This window comes from Sinocyclocheilus rhinocerous, unplaced genomic scaffold, assembly GCF_001515625.1.
Source record: "Sinocyclocheilus rhinocerous isolate Xijiao unplaced genomic scaffold, SAMN03320098_v1.1 scaffold1427, whole genome shotgun sequence".
Classification (NCBI taxonomy): Eukaryota; Metazoa; Chordata; class Actinopteri; order Cypriniformes; family Cyprinidae; genus Sinocyclocheilus; species Sinocyclocheilus rhinocerous.
The window spans coordinates 654,696-676,445 of record NW_015632469.1 but is presented as its reverse complement, the minus strand read 5'-3'; the positions used below and the strand labels follow the sequence as shown (position 1 = coordinate 676,445).

General features: G+C 37.4%; 1 protein-coding gene across 1 annotated transcript in view; it reads left to right on the top strand.

Moving 5' to 3' along the window:
• The window catches only part of fstl4 (follistatin-like 4), a 202,096-nt gene that overhangs the window by 143,716 nt on the left and 36,630 nt on the right, over positions 1-21,750 (top strand). The window contains exon 7 of the mRNA XM_016555391.1: positions 15,889-16,055. Within this exon, the coding sequence (XP_016410877.1) occupies positions 15,889-16,055 (167 nt within the window). The remainder of the gene's footprint in view (positions 1-15,888; positions 16,056-21,750) is intronic.

The window sequence follows — 21,750 nt, the reverse complement described above, 5'->3', positions numbered from 1 at the left end:
CATCAGGCTTTTGAGGAACGTTTATTTGTTCATCTCTCAATCATCATTGCATTGCATTGCATTATATGTTTTGATCATCTAATGAGCATTCAATATCATATTCATCAATATCAGTGTCATGTATCTAAGACATATTATTGTTAAAATAAATTTTGACCATATATAAATATCAGCATCTGTGCCAAATGTAATATTTTTGCTCAGGTTGGGCCTCTGAATAAAACTCAGCTTCATTTTCTCATTATATCATACTATATATGAATCTTAAAAGTAGTTTATCAGTGTACGCTTATCATCAGACTCTGGGACCTTACTCTATAAATTGAAATGAGCATTCAATGTTGTTCATTTCTACTAATTGTCTGCTAGTCCTCTTCATTTACACGTTATGCAGCAAATCTGGGCCTTTATCGATTAATGCAGCGTGTTTGCTCTAGAAGCAACAAAAAGCAATCTCCTCCATTTCAGTGTATCCAGCTTTGTCATTACATCTGAGTCCAGCACTAAGCCGGGCGAAAGACTAAGCCGTCATATTGCAACAAAATGGTTTGTAGGCCTTATATTTGATCAGAGAAGAGGAAACTCCTAAAGCAAGGTTAGATTGACCTTTTTCTCGATATTGCGTTTTCCAAAAACTGATTTACTGTGGACAACGCGTTGTTGATTTTCTGTCGGATTGCTGGAGAATGTGGAGGGTTGCTGTTGAACGAGAATCTCTGATCGAATGTGTCTGTTTCACCAGAACAATCTGCTTTGTCTACTGTAGGTCAGAAAATATCCCTGAGAAATCACATTAGTATGTTCATAAACACGACTGGAAGCTCTGACCATCTGTACGAGTCACCTGACCGCTGTTGTGCCGTCATGAGCGATGACACCTGTCGCCCGAGTCTGACACGACATGATAGCTGCTGTTCCCTGACGCGGTGCTGCTAATGTGTGTGATCCTCTGTGTGCGTTTCATTTGAGAAAAACTACCGTCAAATACACACTGAAACTCACAGATCTTCAAAAACAAACCACAAAATAAAACTGCCAAAATAAAAGTCCAGCTTAACTGTTAAATTGTGACAGAATTATATTACTGCTGTATACTAAAATATACTTTTTAAAGTATTTTTTTTTTAAAGGGATATCACATAACATTTATACAGTTCTGTTGTTTTTTATTTATCTTATTTGGCAAAAAATGCAATGTTTTGTTGTAAATTGTTATATTTTAATTTGATTGCAATTTAAAAGACTGAATCGTTAGTTTTGTTAAAGCAGCACTATGTAACTTTTTCTGTGTTCAAAATTTGCAAAATGTATATAATGAGCGAGTACATCATGAATTCATCTTCCAAACCGCGTTTTTGTCTTATTCCGAATCACTACGGTACACTTATAATAAGTACTTATATTTGGACTATTGTAGCCTGGTCGGGTCGTCACCGCTGTGGAGTAACACATACCTGCGTGAATCGCCAGAGACATAAACTTAGAGAAGTAGCTCCGATTGGAATGTTCTTACGCGGGATGCGTGCAGTTCTGTTTATTAACCGCTAGAGCGCCAAAAGTTACATAGTGCTGCTTTAATGCATTTCATTAGACACCATTTTAGATGAGATGTTTGTATTAAACCATAAAACACAAACTTCAGAAAAAAAAATCTAATAAAATGGAAAACACAGAATTTAGGGAAAAATAAAATTGATTTTATGGGGCCCTAAATTAAAAGGAACCTTACTCTGTGGAGTTTAATTTTGAACAAACAAGTTTGCTTTCATTCTCAATATCTAACATACATGAGCAAAGCCCCATTACCTTCCCCATTAATGTTAAATGAATATTCATATTGTATGATATGGGAAAACATATTGTGATAACATTTTTAGCCATATTGCCAAGCTCTATAAATGAAGAATTTCTGTTCCATACTTTATTATTTTGTGCTATAATATATATTATTGGCCTGGTGCTCCTAGCATTGTGGCACCACTTATACTTTCTTCAGATCAGGTAACATTTGTACTTAATTTCTTGAGTGAAAAGCCAATACCCAAAAAAGTAAAGAGTAGAATTGTCAATATTGTTCCTTTTTAATGTCTTTTTTTAAGTGGTGCATAAATTAAAAATAAAAATGTCAAATTAAACAGGATGCAGGGCAAACAAGTACTACAATAAATTGTGAATATAGCACACAGTGAGATAAGCGAGCACTTCATTATAAACTATACTGTAGGTTTGCTTATATTTGAGCACTGAACATTTTTGTTTTGTTGGTAATTAAATTCTTTATTACACCCGCAGCGGTTTATTACAGTAGGAAATTAACAAATCAGTTCTTGGTCATTCAGAGCTGGCCCGTTTAAGCAGTTTGTGCCGGTAAACATAATTTCTGCTTAGTGTCAGACCAAGAGTGTTTGCAATGCAATAATCAATGGCAATTTGCCAGGAGTCTGTTTTCATTTGTTTGAAAAGATAATGGAATATGGAGACTGTAATTGGCCTGTTATTGGAAACTGTGGAAGTATGAGCTGCCGTTCAAGTCAAGCCAAATGTATTTGTATAGCGCTTTTCACAATGCACATGGAGTTAAATATCGGTCAGTTTTGCTCAAAGAAAGAGTAAGCAATACTCAACTAGTACACAATTATCAGAAAGTATCAATGATGTGCATTTAGAAATGAAAAATATCCAAAGTCAAAGAGTCTGATGTGAGTTTAACATTTTTCACATTTAATTATCAGTCATTTTAGGTGATTATGTTAAGAAATATCGTCACATATTCCCCGCTCTGTGTCTGGTTTTGGACTTTAAGTTGAAGTTTTGGTCTGTTTTTGTTTGATAGTCAGGTTGTAGTTTCTCCAGGTGTTCCTTGTTTCTCTTACTGTACATTGTTAGGTCTTGGTTGTCTTCCCTGGTGTTTAGTTGGTATTTAGTTCCAGTTCTTGTTTGCTTAGAGTTGAATTTTTTTCTTGGACTTATAGCGTCTTGTTTGTTTTGATTTCTCCGTAACACTTTATAATAAGCATACAGTAATAAAGTACTTTTAAATCAACTATTGGTGGATAGTTTGTTTATACAGTAGTATATAAACTGTAATCTCTACATGGTTAATACATTAATAGGTTATGCACAATTAGTGAATTTGGTCACACTATTTTAAGGTCCAATTCTCACTATTAACAAATCATTAACTACGACTTTTGCCTCAATAAATTCCTAATTAGCTGCTTATTAGTAGTTAGTAAGGCAGTTGTTAAATTTAGGTATTGGGCAGGATTAGGGATGTAGAATATAGTCATGCAGAATATGTGCTTTATAAGCACTAATAAACAGCCAATATGTTAACATAACAATATGTTAACATAGACATGCTATTAAGAAAGTAGTTAATAGTGAGAATTAGTCCCTATACTAATGTTTTACTGTTAATTATTCTTTCGTTGTTACTGTAATTTACTTATTATTATTTAATTAGCTTATATGTAAGTAAGAAACATAAAGTTATTTAATATATTTGTTAATATTTTAGGAACACTCAATATTGATGCAATTCATGTCTAATAAAGGTAGGTTATACAGTAGTCTTTAATTTAGTATTTCCTATTTAGTATGACCTAATTCAAAGTGAGAACTATTTACTTCTAATAAATCATTAACAACTCCTTTACTACTCTGACAATTAATGAAGAACTCTCTAAAGAACAACTGTTTTTACTAATGTTTCTTTTTCTGATTATTATAAACCAATTAAACCCCTTGGTGATCATTTGCGCACTGATTTGATTGTATTTTACTGACTAGCTGTTTAAAGATGCTGTGAGAACATGCCATTAGTCTAAGCACACATTTTCTTTCCATTTACAGGTTAAAATTTGGTAAGTGTTCCAAACCTGTCCTGGTTGAGTAAACAGCGTCGGGCAGGTAATTAATCACAGAGCGTGCCCTTCACGTCCCGCTGCGGTCTACAGGGAGCAGGTGACATGCAGTGCTAAGCAGCATTCTCTCATCTCAAAGAAGCGTTTGTTCTAGAGCACTTTAATGCATTGGATGACAGCTTTTGAAGTTTATGTGGTTTTAAATTGTCGATAAACAGCTTGAAGGGTAAGAAAGAGTTGGTTTATGTTGATGCATCTTTCGGTTGGGTTTTTATTGTGTAAAGTCAGCAGTGTGGTGTTCAGTGTTTTGTTTGTGTGTGGTAGAAGATCAGTAGAACATCAGCAGGTAATCAATCTTGATTCAGCGGGGAACTAGTTCTTCCCTAGTTACACGCTTTTTGACAAATGAGTTTTCACAAACTTTCCAGTCCTTTGTGATTTAATGATTTTTAATAATTAGATTGATTTGCTAATGAATATTTTAGACCCATTTAAGGCTTTTCGCTCCATGCTTAACCACAGGTTATCAGCATTTGAGAGGAAATGCCAAATGACTACGGAAAACATGTGAATTGGAGTGAAGAAGAGACTGTTTTGGAGTGTTTTAGTCTAACATTTTTAGTGTGACATGTGAGCTTATGAATACACAAGATTGAAATCTCTATTGTAACCCAAGTGACCCTTCGCAAAGAGCTTGATTGACAGGTGATCTGACCAATCATAATGCCGAATCTGCCATTTTGTCCATCAAACAAATCAGAGAGAAGAGTAGATTCACTTCGGAGGACTTAAACTTGAAAAAATTGTGTGTATTGACATCTTTCCGCGGTTGAAATAAATTACATTCTGATGTTCATTCATGTTTATTTCGTGCTTTAAGTGAATATGAAAAGACGATCAGTTCATGTGTCGCTTGAACTGAGGCAATACAGTTATCGGTCACGACACATTAAAGGGTTAGTTCATCCAAAAATGAAAATTAGCCCATAAATGACTCACCCTCAAGTCATCTTAGGTGTATATGACTTTCTTCTTTCAGACGAACCCAGTCGGAGTTATATTAAAAATTGTCTTTGATCTTTCAAGCTGTTTTGGACTGATGCATGCAACACCTGCTGAGTGGCATTAAACAGCTTGAAAGATCAAAGATCATTTTTAATATAACTCTGACTGGATTCGTCTGAAAGAAGAAAGTCATATACACCTAGGATGACTTCAGGGTGAGTAATTTATGGGCTAATTTTTCATTTTTGGGTGAACTAACCCTTTAAAGAGCCACAAAACAGTATTTATTGTTTGAATATACTACAAAAATTACAAAATTTTAAAGCTGAGTCCTTTCGTGCCAGAAGAAACCTGCTCTGTCTTGTCTGTCAGCGTGTTGTCAGTTTCCTCTTTGCTCTGCAATGTATTTTTCACTGTGTGAGAACATGATGTGTAGTGTGAGGGTAGCATGGCTTGTCAGACATAGCAACAGTAACTAAGTAGGGTGCGTTTTTTCGAAGGGTCAATCAGACTGACTTGTTAAAAAAACAGAACAGATTCTAAAAATGATTCAATAATCAACATCATTATGGCTGTGAAAATTTTACTTTACATAACAATAATTTATGACATTTTACAGTGTGTGTGTGTGTGTGTGTGTGGTTCAGGCATACCCTACACAGAGCAGGGTAGTAACTGATTACATGTAATCTGGATTACGTAAACAGATTCCAAAAATCAAGTACTTGTAATTAGAGTACATTACATTTCATAATGCTCATAATCAGATTACAGTTACGTTTTTATGGATTACTTGATTACATATTCACACTGTGGCAGCAAATCATTCATAATTTATTGATTCTCCTTACTTCTTCTTTTTCGCATTTGCATATTTACAGTTCAATGTCACTTAATGGTCTCACTGACATGCAGGTAAATAAATATTTATATTTTTGTGTTCAAGTGTTTAAATAATAAATTTTTTAAATTAATTATTAACTTTTTATCAACTCACAAACCCACCGCAGTTCTTACATTAAGCCCAGTTTGGTAAACCGATGTAATGTAATGTTTAATGCATTTGTCTCGAACACAATTCCTGGAGGGCCACAGCTCTGCACAGTTTAGCTCCAACCCTAATCAAACACACCTGATACAGCTAATCAAGGTCTTCAGGATTACTAGAAACTTACAAGCAGGTGTGATTTGGAGCTGGTTGGAGCTGTGGCCCTCCAGGAATTGAGTTTGAGACCACTGGTTTAATGCATTTCATGATGTTGATATAAAACATCTTTTTTAATTTCAATATGTTATGTTTAATGATACGTTTAAATCAAGTTCGATAAAAAGTGTTCTAAAAGTAATCTAAAAAGTAGTCAGAATGCATTACCTAAAATGAGTAACCTTGATTATGTTACTAACTACAATATTTCTGTCATGACAACTCTCTGAGGGATTGGCATGGTAATGTACATGACAATGTTAATGTATTTGGTCTTGGTGGAATAGATCTGCTACGCTGCTGCGGCAGAGCAAGTACCGAGACTTGCTACTTCCAATACATCCACAACATGCTGCTGCTGTGAACATGTAAGAAATACTGCTGCTGCAAATATAACATGCATGAAATCACCCCTATATAGCATACATGAATCACCCCGTAGCAGACCTATACAGGTGGAGCTGGGGAGGTGGAGGGTGCTGCAAATATAACATACATGAAATAACCCCCATATAGCATACATAAATCACCTCATAGCAGATCTATACAGGTGGAGCTGGGGAAGGTGAAGGGTTTCTGCAGCATGCTGCAACTGCTACAGCAAGCACTAGTCATATATTTGAAAGTTGAGCAGCGAGCTCATTGGCTACCGATACAGGAGAGAACCAATCAGCTGTGCCACATGATGATGTCATTAGGTCAGATTGAGTTAGACCTATCAGACTGCGCCATCTAGAGTTTCATGACTGTAAAATGTAATAAGTGAGGTGAATAAGTGCCTCAAATTTAGCAAACAAAATTGGTCCATGTTTTGACTTAAAGTTTACTACCACTTTGTAGAGCCAACTTGTTTATTTCTAGGTTACCAGAAAACTTGTGTATTGGGATCTCAGTTTTACAAGTTGAAATTGGTTCAGTCCACTTAAAGATTTAAGTAGACCAAACTCAAAGTTTTATTCAAAATTGCAAGTTGTTATACAAAGACAGACAAAAGAGTGTCAGGCAGCATTTGCTGGGGAGTGTTATGCATTTATTTGTTATGTACAATTATTAAACTGCAAACACTACTCAAATACGTTGTGTATTTGAAACTTAACTGAATTAAAGGAAGTTATTAACCTAAAAACAACAATTTAAGTCAAATCTCTTGCAGTTAACCATTCGCTTGTAATGAATGAATTAATGTAACTAGCAAATAGACATCACTGCATTGACAACTACACAGCTACTGCCTTTAAAATAAAGCAACATGGAGCATCATGTCATTGTTTTTGGTCCATCCTCGACATAAACACAGGCTCTACTCTTCCGTGCAATTGTAGCCTTACAAATCTCAGACATAACAGAAACCCTTTTAAATCCCATCATAACAGAATCTGTTTCCATGACTTTTCCAGGACAACAACAGTTTAAAAATGTGATATTTCCAGGTTTTTAATGACCGTAGGATCCCTGTTGTGCCGTCCCATCATTCCTCAGTCTGTTTTCTGTTTCTCTGAGCCAAGAAATACTGAAACTGAATGTTGTAGCAGGATGAGGAGCACCATAGTTTCCTTATCAGTCTTCACCTGCTGCACTCGTTTATGAGAGCACTTTATATTGCTGAGAAGAGAGAAGATTGGAAAACGAGAATGAGAAGTAGTAAAGCATTGGAGGCATCCAGCTTAAGTATATATATATATATATATATTTAGTTGTTAAATTTAGGTATTGGGTAGGATTAGGGATGTAGAATAATGTCATGTAGAATAAGGCATTAATATGTGCTTAATTAGTACTAATAAATGGCTTATATTATATTAATATGCATGCTAATAAGCAACTAGTTAAGAAACCCTAAAATATATATATATTTTATATATATAATTTATTTTTAAAATATAAATAAAGATACTTTATATCAAATAAAGAAAAACTTTATGTTGTAAACATAACACATTTGATTAAAATTCAGCTACTTTACAATGTTCCAAGAAATTATTAGTAAATCATTATAAACCTTGTTTTGATCTCCTTCCATATTTGCATTTAGCCTAAATGTAGGCTACTGTAAGATCAGAAAAGTATTGTCTTTCACCTGAAATAAATTTTTTTAAGTATATTGCAGTTTTTTTCAACTGCTTACACACACAATCTTTACTTGTCACGCAATTTCTGAAAGCTGACACTCAAACAGCAGAACCACGCACCAAATCTACAAAACCATACGCTAATTCTCTGCCTTTGACTCAGTTTTCAATTTCATAAACATCCAGCTTAAGTATATATATATATATATATATATATATATATTATGCAGCCTCCGAGAACACATTTGCTGATGTCAAGTCATTTTTATTTTGTGGGATGGAAATTAATTGGTTCTGTAATTGAGGTTGGCCCTTCAGGGCAGGATGGTAGAACAAATGTCAACATTCCTTAAATGCAGAGCCATCCCGACCCCGTGGGCTCGTGCACACCTGTGCATTATGATCTAATCAAAAGTGTGATGTTCTCCTCCCACCATCTCAGAGCCTTTCTTCAGCCGAGACAATAACCACATCTTCACGAGGGTCTCTTGTTGATGATCATTTTGGCAAGTCTACCACTCAGATCTCCTGTGTTTCAAATATATTTACCCTAAACATATCAAAAAATAAAATAGTCACAGTCTTGTTAAGTAAGGCATATATATATATATATATATAAACACTTTTTGCAAAACACAACACACAATTCTCTATGTAACACACAAAAATCTAACAGGAATTAATATTATGGCAAAGGTGTTTGCAAATGTTTGCTTTTGAGATGTGTTTGTGATATTTTGAATGCAGTGCTTCATTTTGCAAGAGATGTGAGGCATTTTGCATTTCGTGTGTGCAATTTATGGATTTGTGTGTAAAATGTTTTGAAAATGTGTGTAAGCAGTTGAAAAAAAACTGTAAGGTATGAGTTATATGAAGGTTGAACTTAAATATATTTTCTATTTCGAAAATATGTTTCATTGAGCTTAACTATTTACAACATATATTTAGCAGATAGGTAGGTAGGTAGGTAGGTAGGTAGATAGATAGATAGATAGATAGATAGATAGATAGATAGATAGATAGATAGATAGGTGAGTGAGTGAGTGAGTGAGTGAGTGAGTGAGTGAGTGAGTGTGTGTGTGTGTGTGTGTGCTGCAGATACCTCATCATGTTCATTTCCTCAGGGGCATGAACGCGTGTTTTGATCTACTCATCTAGCTATATAAAGAAATAAGAGCAGTTTGGTGTGAAAGAAGTTGTTTTGTTGTGCATGTGTTAGCAGCCTGCAGTTACGCTGTTTGCACTCTTAAGAGTGTTTGCAGCCAGCAGGTGTTGTGCTTTATCGGGGTGTTGCTGTTTAATCTTATTTTAGGCACAAAGCAGACTGAGACACCTTTAATAAATCCACATGCCATGAGTGTGAGAGATCTGACAGCTACTGTGTGTCACATGAGAACTGGTATAAACACTCCGTCAGTGTAAGACGGGTAATAACCGAACACACTCACTAAAGCCGCTTCGGATCTGTGCATGCAAAACTCAACGCTCTTCTTTCTCTCATTTCAGTGATGAAACACATGGAGAGTTTTAAATCAGTTATTCTAAACTGTTGTAGGTTGCATGTCTTCCTCAAGTGAGTTTTTCAGGGTCATAATTTGATTTACAAAACATAAGTCGGGGCTCGACAGTAACGCTTGTCCGGGATTTTTTGAAGGGGCAAGTGAAAGAGAATTTGACTTGCCTGACTGGACATGCAGTCTGATTAAGCCGTCAGTAACAAAAAAATTACTAGGGAAGCACCAAAACTTTGGCAAGAACGATTGTGATGTTATTACATTAAGTGAAAAGGATGACTGATAATGGATAATATATTGACAGTAAGGTCAAACCAGTTAAGGCTTGTGCAGTCTGTCTGTGGGAAAAATTCAAAATGTTTTTATATTTATATTATTTTTTATTTATTTATACATATATATATATATATATATATATATATATATATAATTTTTATTTATATATTATTTTATATTTATAACATGAACATGATACGCAACATGAAGAGTGCTTTTTTCCCCCGAATATCAGCACGATTGCAAATGTAACATTGATTTCATACAACAGTTCAATAAACAAGCAGTTAGTATTAAGTGACTTACATTTTAGAAACAATATTGACTGACAAAAATAGCTCCAAACAAAGATCCCAGCAGAACAGTCGCACAACTCCGCAACCCACAGCGGGGTTTCATTACTGAATGATTCAGCATATTTGAACAAATCTGGGGTACATCGTTAGCTAACTGTAGTCATTAGTTCCACTGAACTCTATTGGTAACGACAAAACTTGCGACCATAGTTGCTTTTGGGAAACGCACCCCAGGTGAGTCAATGATACACGACCCTCTTTGTTACAGATACAGTGACCCATTCATAAAGACGGGAATTTGCTTCATTCGTCAATGCATCAGCTATTGAACGAATCAAATGAATAATTCAATGACTTACTTATTAAGTCACTTGCTGCCACCTACTACTGGTTTAGATTCATATGCAAAAGTATCATTGCATTTTTAGCAACATATCATTGGTATATTCAGATATTTTAAAACATTAATAAATGAATTCATTAAAATAAATTAAGTTAGAATGATAGTGTCTTATTCTTTTATTACTTGACCTCAGCTCAGCTTCTGATACTGTTTGTCATAAGATATTATTATCTCGCCTTGCAGAGGTTGGTATCTCAGGTTCTGCATTATCCTGGTTCTCCTCATATCTCACAGATAGGCAATACTTCATCTCACTGCACAATTCCAAATCTCCCACTGTCTTGCTCAAACAGGGTGTTCCCCAGGGCTCAGTTCTCGGATTCTTTTATTACTTGACCTCAGCTCAGCTTTTGATACTGTTTGTCATAAGATATTATTATCTCGCCTTGCAGAGGTTGGCATCTCAGGTTCTGCATTATCCTGGTTCTCCTCATATCTCACAGATAGGCAATACTTCATCTCACTGCACAATTCCAAATCTCCCACTGTCTCGCTCAAACAGGGTGTTCCCCAGGGTTCAATTCTCGGACCATTATTATTCATCCTCTACATTCAGCCTCTTGGCCAAATAATTCGTCGTCATGGTTTTAACTACCACTGTTATGCCGATGACATTATTATTATTATCATTCTGACCTATTTTAATAATCAAATCTTTTTTTTTTTAAGTAACTTTTTTGCTCAGACAAGTTAATGACTGATTTTCATGTGAAGGCTTAATATCGAGCCCTGCAAATACTACTCAAAATCGAATAGTCCTACTTACTTAAACTTGGATATGTTATAACTCAAACCATTTGAGGTAACTGATTACCTCAAATTGTTTGAGTTTCGCAAACTTATTTGGTTTATAGTGTAAAACACAGAAAGCGGTTCTGGATTCCCGACCATAGTCATTTTGTCTTAAACACAGAGCTGTAAACGGCACATCAGATTTATCAGCTGCTCAGAAACTGAGCCTGTGTGCCACTGTGGAGAGCTGTTCAAAGTTCATCTGTTATAGTGTCATATATAAAGACGCTGTGGCTGTTGATGCACCTTTCCTCTCTGATTGAGGAGGCACTTTAATGACTGTGCTTAGCATTTGTCTAAAAAACCCTGCAGGAAGCTTTCATTTAGGTGGGAAATGAGCGCTCTCGCCTTTGGCTGATGTCGGCAATAACACCTAGCTTTGATGGATCAATAGTTTGCAAATCCCGGGCAAGTCAATTACTTGCGAGGAGAGGCTATTTTTGGGTGAGAGGGGAACACAAAGAGTCATTACAGAGATAATGTCATGTCAACCCTATCCAGCAGGAGGGCTGCCATGGGCAATGGATATGTCATCCGTCTGTCTGCATCCCTGCCTCAGAGACTATCGCGCGCGCGCGTGCGTGCGTGCGTGCGTGTGTGTGCGTGTGTGTGTGTGTGTCTAGGTGGTAAACAATCTCAAACCAGACCTCTTCTGCTGGGGAAAATCAACATGGTGCCAGGAAAAGGAAAGTGTTTTTATTGCTGGAGGCTAAAAATGAGAATCACAACGACGAGGCATCTGCTGAATCCTGAAAGGGAGATGCTAGGTTTTATATTTGCTGTAAAATTTGGAGCTGTTTTTTGGGTTTAGGGTTTGAGGGCTGAGGCAGTGCATGGATGCATTCACTTTTAGACTCCTGTGAGGAGAAGTTGCCTTCGCTTTTGTAAGACTTCCTCCTCTGATGTGCTATTCTAATGCTACGTACACACTACTTTGTAAGCTATATTTGACAAAAGAAATATCATCACCTGGGAATGTAATAATGAGGTGCTGCATTTTGTTATGCTGTCGTTTTTTAACTGTTCTCTCTCTCTTGCCTCTAATGGAAATGGCATCACTGGACAAGAGTGAAGGCTTTTCAAGATTTAACCTTATGGCTCATATAGTGTGATATACAGTATAGGATAGGAATATAATGCTTACTTGCAGAGAAAAAAAACCCGCTCAATTTCATTCAGAGACCCAAACTGAGTAAAAAATATGCAATATGGTGCAGATGCTGCTGTTTATGTGGTGAGAAAATAAGATGAAATGCCGATGCCTGTTATGTAAAGCAATGAGATATTTATAACAGTATGGAAGATACTTACATAAAATGATAGAAATATCAGTCATCACTCTATATCTTGAATAATATGTCTTAGTAAGATGATATTTAAATGATCAAAACATATTGCAATGCAATACAGAGATGAACAAATAAACATTCCTCAAAAGCCTGATGATCATATTTGAGACTCACTGATTTTTCTAAAAACTTATGTCTGGATGATCAAGTAAAGCTAAGCTTTTTCAGTAAGTAATATTACTAACAATATCAAAGGTATTCTTATGTTTACTTTATAAAAATCAGTAATGATTTCACAGCAAAAACACGCGTTTAGCATGAGCTGAAGGGTGCGTTTGTACAATTATACTAAAAGAATAAAAAATGCCTGCATTTTTCGTGGCTGTCAGTCCGGAACTCTGTGGCATGAATTCATTAAAGTGTTGCATAACTTATAAACACACGCAAACTTCTTATATACTAGTCACCCAAATGTTAAATAAGGATTATTACATATTTTTCACAAATGGCAGAATTAGAAACAGCACGTCAACTGAATTCAGTGTCAAAAACATTGTTTAAGGACATTTTCTTGTGATCTCAGCAGCAGAAATTCACTACAGCGTGATGAAATGATGGAGAAAAGCGTTCTAACAGACGTGCAGCGCAGTCGGCTCATGCTCAGCTTTCACAGGTGTCTGGATCACGGTCGATCACAAGTCATTGTTGTAGCGGTATACGGGCTCGTCCCTCCTCCAATTTGACAGGCAGGTGCAGGAACTAATTTTCCCTCTAACCAGGACAAATCAATATGTTCAGCATCGCAATCCTCTCTCAACATCACCTAAATGACCTCTTTTCATTTGAAAGAATTAAATCCACCTGGAACTGTAAGGAAATCATGCAAACGACATGTTTGCGCCAGGAAGCGTCCACTGCAGCAGAATGCTAATGGACACAAGCGTTCAAGTCATTTGCTTAAGCCGTCGAGCATCAGCGTGATCTGCTTAGACTGCCGTCAGCACACCAACACTGTTATTTGCAAGCTAGCTGTGAAATGACTGATCTGAAAGCCAGACTGTTATTGACCCGAGGTCAGTCGGAGACATTTGCGATGTCTGATCCGTTCTTGTTTGCGCACTTCAGACGGACCATTCATCAAATGATCAAATGGCTCATCAAGACAAGTCATCTTACTTTTATTTCTAGAGTGCTCTATACAATACAGAGTGTGTCAAAGCAGCTTTAGAGTAAGAAACAGGAAAATAACACAAGCAATGATGGAAAATAGGGTGGCACAATAAATCACATTTTAATCGCGATCTTGATTTCTGCTGCTTTCGATTTGATAATTCTTTCCCCGCCATTAACAGAATTTTTTCTTGCCATGTTTTCACTGTTATACGGTAGGGGGCGCTATTACACATCTTCTGAAAGAGTACAGAATCTCTAACAAAACACAGGCGAAGAAGAAGCACAAACAAGTGATCGCGTATGTAAGCAGATGCATATGTAAAATAATGCGACCATCAAACATTAACAGCATATACTGTTATTCAAAACTGCCTAATGTTACAAAATGAAATGTCAAGCCAGAAAGTGAAGCTTTAGGACTGTGAAGCTTTAGAGGTGTTAATGAACTCTATCTATTCCATCAGTGTTTTGTTTATTGTTCTGAATCCTGTCTGGACATAGTCTTTTTTTTTTTTCTTTACCCACATTCAAGTAATTAACCTTCATAAGCTTTCATGATTGCGGTTGCCACATGTCAAGATTTTAAATTCCCCAATCAGAGCATTTCTTTTGAATCAATACATTTTCTGTCCATTGGTTTACTTCATCTTCCCAAACCTGGCAACCGATCTCTATCGAAATATTCTGCTCAAAAGGTTTGCTGTTTGCTGCACCTAAATCTGGAAGCAAATCATGCGAATGGACATTCTCTTGATTTATGCTTATGTGAAAGTGCAATAATTCAGATGAAATGCAAATAAAAATCAAAAATCTAATTCTAAAATAGATTATTAATCATGTTTTTTTAATCAAAATAATCATGATTAACAGATTTACAATTATTGTGTAGCCCTAGAATCTCAACTATTGAGACAATTCAGATTCTGTTTGAAATTTCAATCGGTTTGGCCATTTTTATTCCCTTGGAGGTGTGTACGTAAAGCATTTTCATTCAGCTTGGATTTTTCAACCGATTGTAACCAGAAAACAATGCTCCATGTAAATGCATCTAGTGTTGCAAACAAACAGATCTATGCTTTGATAGTGCCTAGTAATGAGAAGATTGGATCATTTTACCGACTCAGATGTTTAAATCTCATTCAGCAAAATGAACAAATCTTTATTCAAGTCTCCTAGTCCAGGAGCTTGTCTTCCTCAAAAGAAAGCTCGTTCTAAATCAGATACAGATAAAGTAGCACAGTAAAGATTACTTTCATATGAATGCATTAGTGAGAGCGATTGCGTGTGTGAATGAATTCTACCTGGCAGCATCTCTCTACTAGTAGTGAAGCCGTTGGATTTAGTTATTAAGAAATAAATTATAGAACATTTCAGTTTCTAAGCTATTTTATTGAGAAATCACAGAACCTTGTTGACAATACATTTCTGCGCTGAATGATTCTGTGCGTGCGCGATGTGTGCGTGATGTACGAGCTACTGTCAGCAGCGCATTAGATTAGAACGGCGATTAACTTACCTGCACAATAAGCTGTTTAAAACGTGCATTCTCCTGTTCAATTTCGAGCATCCAGTAATATAATCACACATGTCTTGTGGAGTGCTTTTGGAGTATGCATTTATTTGTCATTTTAACTGTTTGGAAATGGAGCGTAAATGTGTAAGTCCTTCAAAGATTTCTTATCCTGTTGTGCCTTCTATAGGACCAGTGACTAGTCGGTGTCAAGCTTAAAGCATCATGGCAGAGCACTGAAGTCGACTAGTCGATTAGTCGGTGCAACCCCTACTCCAGAGTCATAAAGAATTCATTCAAAATGAACGAATCACTCATGATCAACACATCGCTGTTGTCACAGGGAGACATCCTAATAATAGCATATTAAACTGAGACAGCAGAAAGTATTTTGACATTCCAACACCTTAATAAATTACAAATCATTTTTCAAGTAATACATGTAAATGCATGGGCTAACTAAATTGCAATAATGGTGTTTTGTCTCACAGAGGTCGTTCAGCTCAGTCTAGCTGATGACAAGCGTCTGAGCATCACAACAGTGACCGTAGGCCTGAGCGCCGTGATGTCCTGCGCCATTCAGGGCACCCTGAGACCACCCATCATCTGGAAGAGAAACGGCATCATCCTCAACTTCCTGGATCTGGAGGATATAAATGTGAGTACTTCCATATCACACTGTTGAACATCACCATTATGTCTAAAAATGAAGATGCCCCAATAGCATTGTATGTAATTTAAGAGGGTTTTGAAGTCGACATGAATAATCACTGCTAGAATATTAACCCTGGTCTCCCTGCATGAAATACTGACCGGTATTCTTATGGTTTATGTAGATCTCAGGAAGCACATGTTTTGGTTGGCTGACAAAAGATTCATGTATTTGAATTGCTTATAAAATTTCAATCCATTTAGACTGCAAAGTTTAAACATAAACTAATAAACTTGACGTGATTCATATTTGTCAAACATACATAAATGTAACATACAAAAAAGCAGTTAAGAAGCAGGCGAGATTTCAGTAATAGTACTCATAAATGTAATGTTTTAAATACACATTAACTAGGATTATATATTTATCATCGATAAATCCAAATTGGTTTCAAACTCACATTTTAAATATTTTAACTCCTTAAATATTGCTTGTTTCACAGATCTGTACCAATTAATAATGCACGTGTTTTCACAATGTAATTTAATTTACAATTTATTTTAATCATTTAAATATGTGACCCTGGAGCACAAAAGCAGTCAAATGTACACTTAAGACTGGTTTTGTGGTCCAGGGTCACATATAATTTTATGTTTTAAATAAAATCAAATACTGCAGATGCAAAGATGTATTTACTTATTTGTTTGTTTGTTTTTATTTTTAATTTTTTAATGCAGACATTTTACCACTACTTCAACTGGCTTCAAGTGTCATCAACAAATTGTCATGGAAGAAATTTTTTAACACCAAAAAAAAATAATTTTTTTTTCATATTATTAATAATAAATATAAAAATAATAATAAAAAGTGTGAGTTCCATATTAGAAAGCATAACTTCAAAGCTAAAGTCACTAGCATCACCAAACTGAGCTGCACAAATAATGACACAGTTCTGCTTCCTGCCATGATTTTTTGAGCGCAGAAATCAGACTTGTTTCATTTATGTATGATTGACAAATATGCATCACATTACGTTTATTACTTTGTTAAAAATGTGTAATCCAAATGTTTGGATATTTTATGTGTAATTCAAATACATAAATCTTAAATGTAGGCCCATTCATATGCTTATTGCGAAAGCACAGCTTGGTAATATGCATCCTGCGTGACGTGAGGCATTCACAGTATTCTGGATTATAAGGGAATGTTGTGCTCAGAACATCTTCTCAAGGTGAGGAACCCTGCAGAGCTTCTTTCCCGATGTAAAATGCTTACATCCTCCTGTTAATTGGGCAGCTGCTGAATATCTGATAACCTTCCAGAACACAAAGCTCAGTCAGGGCCCAGTTGCATTGATTTTCACCAATTAATCAGTATGTTTGAGAATAGAAGCTCATGCCAACACAAATTACAAATGTTAATGTTCATTATCAGGACACATGCTCGGTAATCTGAGGCACGCTTTCTATTTCCAATTACTAACCATATTTGTGTTCCTGCACTTCATATCAGGATGTAATTGGAAATAACATAATGATCGTGGTCTCAGGAGTTGGGCCAGGAGCCGTGCTGATTTCAAAGGACTGCAAATCATGTGTAGATTTTGAGCAGCAGACATGCTCAGGGTGGGAATGGGTAGTGTTTAATGAGGTGTGTCACGCTTGTGTTTAGCTCACCTGCGTTCCTGACAGCATGGGGTTGTGTTTACGCGCTCGCTCATTACAATACTCTAATTGCATGTTAATGAAGTGTTTGTTGAATGTTGCAACACTTACCCAGTCAACGACGACTCGCGGGTCAACGAGAACGAGCACCGGCGAATGACGCTCCACCGTTCAGCTTCATAAGCAGCCGCAGAGAGAATCAGAAGACCGACACGGTCCAGACAAACAGGGAAACTAAATAAATACATGATTGTGTCTTGCGCCAGAAAACCGAAACATCAGCATGTGTAATTGTGTTTTGATTGTGAGGAATAGGTCTTTTACATTGATTGTCTCTGATTCCTCAGACGGATAATGTATACATTCCCAGGAGAAAAGATGAGTTTATTCTAAATGATTTCTCACTGTTGACTTATCTTTAAAACTGAGGCATATGGTGCAGTTTATAGCTGTATAGTAATTTGGGGGCATTCAGTATTTGTCGGTTTCTGTCGCACTTGTCAATATAGCAGTTCACACAGTGAATCGTTGATTTCAGTGGGATGGTGCATGATGAGCAGTGTTGGGAAAAGTTACTTTTAAAAGTAATGCATTACAATATTGCGTTTCTCCATAAAATAGTAACTAATTATGTTACTTAGTTACTTTTTAGGGAAATAAATGCATTATGTTACTTTTGTGTTATTTTTTGGTCACCTGAGCTGGGTTTGCTAATTTATTTTTAGTTACAAATAAACCCAGAAGTTATATTTTTGGCAACTGTAAGGCCCAAAACTTCACACTAAACGTGAAGTTAATAAGCCTCAGTCTGAAGGAAGTGCCTCTGCACCTCACTCCCAATTTCTCTCAACATGGGGACAGGAGAGGTGTTAGTGAATAAATGGGAAAACAAAGTAACTTGTGTTTCTTATTTGAAAAAGTAACAGATATTTCATTGTAAGTTTAAAAGTAATGCGGTACTTTACTAGTAACTTGGAAAAGTAACCTGATTACGTAACTTGCATTACTTGCAATGTGTTACCCCCAACACTGGTCACGAGGATGTAGTGGAAAACGTCTCAGGTTACTTATGTAACCATGGTTCCCTGAGTAGGGAACGAGACACTGCGTCCTCTAGGGGTCGCTATGGGGAACGCCTCGTCGTGACCCGTGTCTGAAGCATACATTGAAAAAACACCAACAACACGTTGGCCGGCGACAGCCCATGACATCACTACCGGTGTGATTATAGTATAAATAGGCGCCGGGAGAACATGTCATTCACTTCTTCGTCTTCACTGACCGTTTTGTTTGAAGCGTGCATTTCCATGGTTGTTGGTGTTTTTTCAATGTATGCTTCAGACACGGGTCACAATGAGGCGTTCCCCATAGCGACCCCTAGAGGACGCAGTTCAAAGTTCCCTTGAAAGGGAACCTTGAATTGGCAATTTGTAACTTTTGCACCGTTGACCACTGAGAAGTTCACACTGGTGAGTTCAGTGGTGCATTTGTATGTCATTGATTTAGACATATTTATACACAGTACTATTCATTTCTCTATGTGTAAAACCTTGTTAATAGAAAAGCGAGTTTACCGTCACACATTTTTCTTTCATTCCTATCCTTTGAATGAGGAAAGCATCTGACCCTACTGTCTCTGTATGAAGGAAAAAATGCTAAAGCACCGGCAGAATGAGAGCTTCAGTTTAAGACAACCTGAGGCAAAGTCTGGAGATAACTGTTTTCAATGTCTCTTAAAACTTTATTTAAAGTGCCTGTATATTTTTATATTGAAGCAGTGAAGGTTTTTTTTTTCTGAACCCATGATTAAAGTTTCTAAGGATTAATTTCAGTCCATACATTTCTTTCATTTTCTTAAATTTTGTTTCATAATCATTTATCATTTGCCATTTATGTAATTTGATTTATATTATTTATCATTGTTATTTTTATTGTACTTTTACATTTTATATTACTTATTACTTTCCTTGCTCTTGCAGTGCTTGCTTTTGTTATTTAATCTTATGATTGCAGAGTTTCATGGAGTGTAAATAAGAGATAAGAGAGAATATTGCAATTTCAAGGTTTTATGAGATGGGATGTTGATGTGAAGTAGTTTAATATAGTAACACTTCTTGGATTTGTGCTGAAACTAAGATTAATTCATTTTTATCAACATCACTTCATCTCCTGCTTCTGCTCTTCTCTAGATTTCTCAGTCAACTTCTTGGCTGATAGACGGCTGTTAATACAGTTTTGGGTACCAGCCAAGTCTTGCTATTTAGGGGTTTTGGGTATTAGATAAAACTTTGCTGTCTGGGTTTGGGATATGAAACAAAACGGATATCTTGTGGCAGAAACTGGCATCCGGGCTCGGATTTGAAATTTCTGACATGGAGAGGGTCTTCTTTCCCTGCTGATTCTGCCAAGCCCGTTCTCTTGGCTGTGCTTTCGCTAGATCGCAGGTAGGGACAGTGGGAATCTCGTTCATCCATTCATGCGCGTCACTAATTAGATGACAAGGCATTTGGCTATTTACAACACGTTTTCAAGTCATTCTGTCCCTTGTGGTGATTGACTTCCACAGACGCTTGAAGCACCTTAAAACATGCTAGGCAGTTAGTTGTGGCAAGGCTTTTGCGGGTCATATTTGCTTCATAAGTCTTTTTTGGTTCTAGGTTCCATGGGTGTACACGTCGTAGCATTTGAGTGATTCGGCGATTGTTAGCAGACATAGATCCGAGAGGTCTCTAGCAGTCAGACCCATTGCCCAAAGTCCCCTTCCACTAGGACCATACATCAGTCCTCGGCTTGATATGATGATCGGGAGATGCTTTAGTGGGGTGCCAGTTCCCATCCAAGCTCGTATAGCCGTGGAATTCTCCCGGAAGCCATATTTCTCGATTTTCAGTTTATGGCTCTGCTCCATCCGGGGGTTTGCTACTGTGAATATGTCTAGGATTGTGGCATGCTGTCCTCTGTCCTGTGTCCACTATCAGATCAGGTTTTATGAAGCTTCTCTCGGTGGGTAAAATTGGCTCGATCCATGTTTGGGCTCCATTCTTTCTCAGCATCCTCTCTATTTTCTTTGTGATCCGATTGTGATGGGCGCATCTGGCATCATGAGTTATTTCGCAGATCTGAAGTATGTGATTGCCTCAATCTCCTGGCCCATGCTGTCTTTCGCGTGGCAGGCCCCACGACACTTTAGCTCATCAGGGGACTTCTCCCTTCCTCTGGAGGCTCTTACTTTTGTATTGAGTACACCTCCACGGAGCTGGATTCCCCTGAGTTGTAGTCTGGTGAAGACTTTACTGGGCTTGCATACCCAGTGGTAACTCGCTGAGTCAATGTCGTCCATTGTCATCATCCTGCCATCCGCAGACGCTTTCATCATTTTTGTCCACTCCACTTTAGCTTCTTCAGAGGAGCACACAGTTTCCTTGCCGAATTTACATGGTTGATTTATCCTGCTGTAACACTTTTCGTAGGTCGGGAAGGAAGGAGGCGGGAACCGGCGAACATTTAAACATAATTTTAATGATAAAATAAACACGAAACTGAAAATAGCACGACAGCCCCTCACGGACGACTGCCGCGCACAAACAGAACCAAAACAACATAAAATCCAGGCCTGGTCCCCTCTCGTCTTGCACTGTCGTCACTCCTCCTTTTATCCTTCCGGAGCTCCTCCGTGGGACTCGAGACCGGTGAGTGGCGCAGGTGTCACTCATTATCATTCACTCCACCGGCATCGCTCTGTTCCATCGCTCAGCTCTTGGCCCCGCCCCACTTGTCACATACCTCCATTGCCCCTCGCAAGCCGGGGGGTACTCAAGAGACTGCGCTCTACTCCCCCCCAGGGGCCCCGTCACGGCAGCCGCAGCACCTGGGGGTATGGACAGACGAGGCGAGAGAAAAGGAGACGGAAGGATGAGGAGAGACAGAGACGAGAGAGGGAAGAGAGGAGAAAAAAATATCCTGTTCCGGTTCCCAGACACACTGCCGCTCGGCCCTCCACCAGCTGGGTAAACTCTTCCGCGATGCCTGGCGGCGGC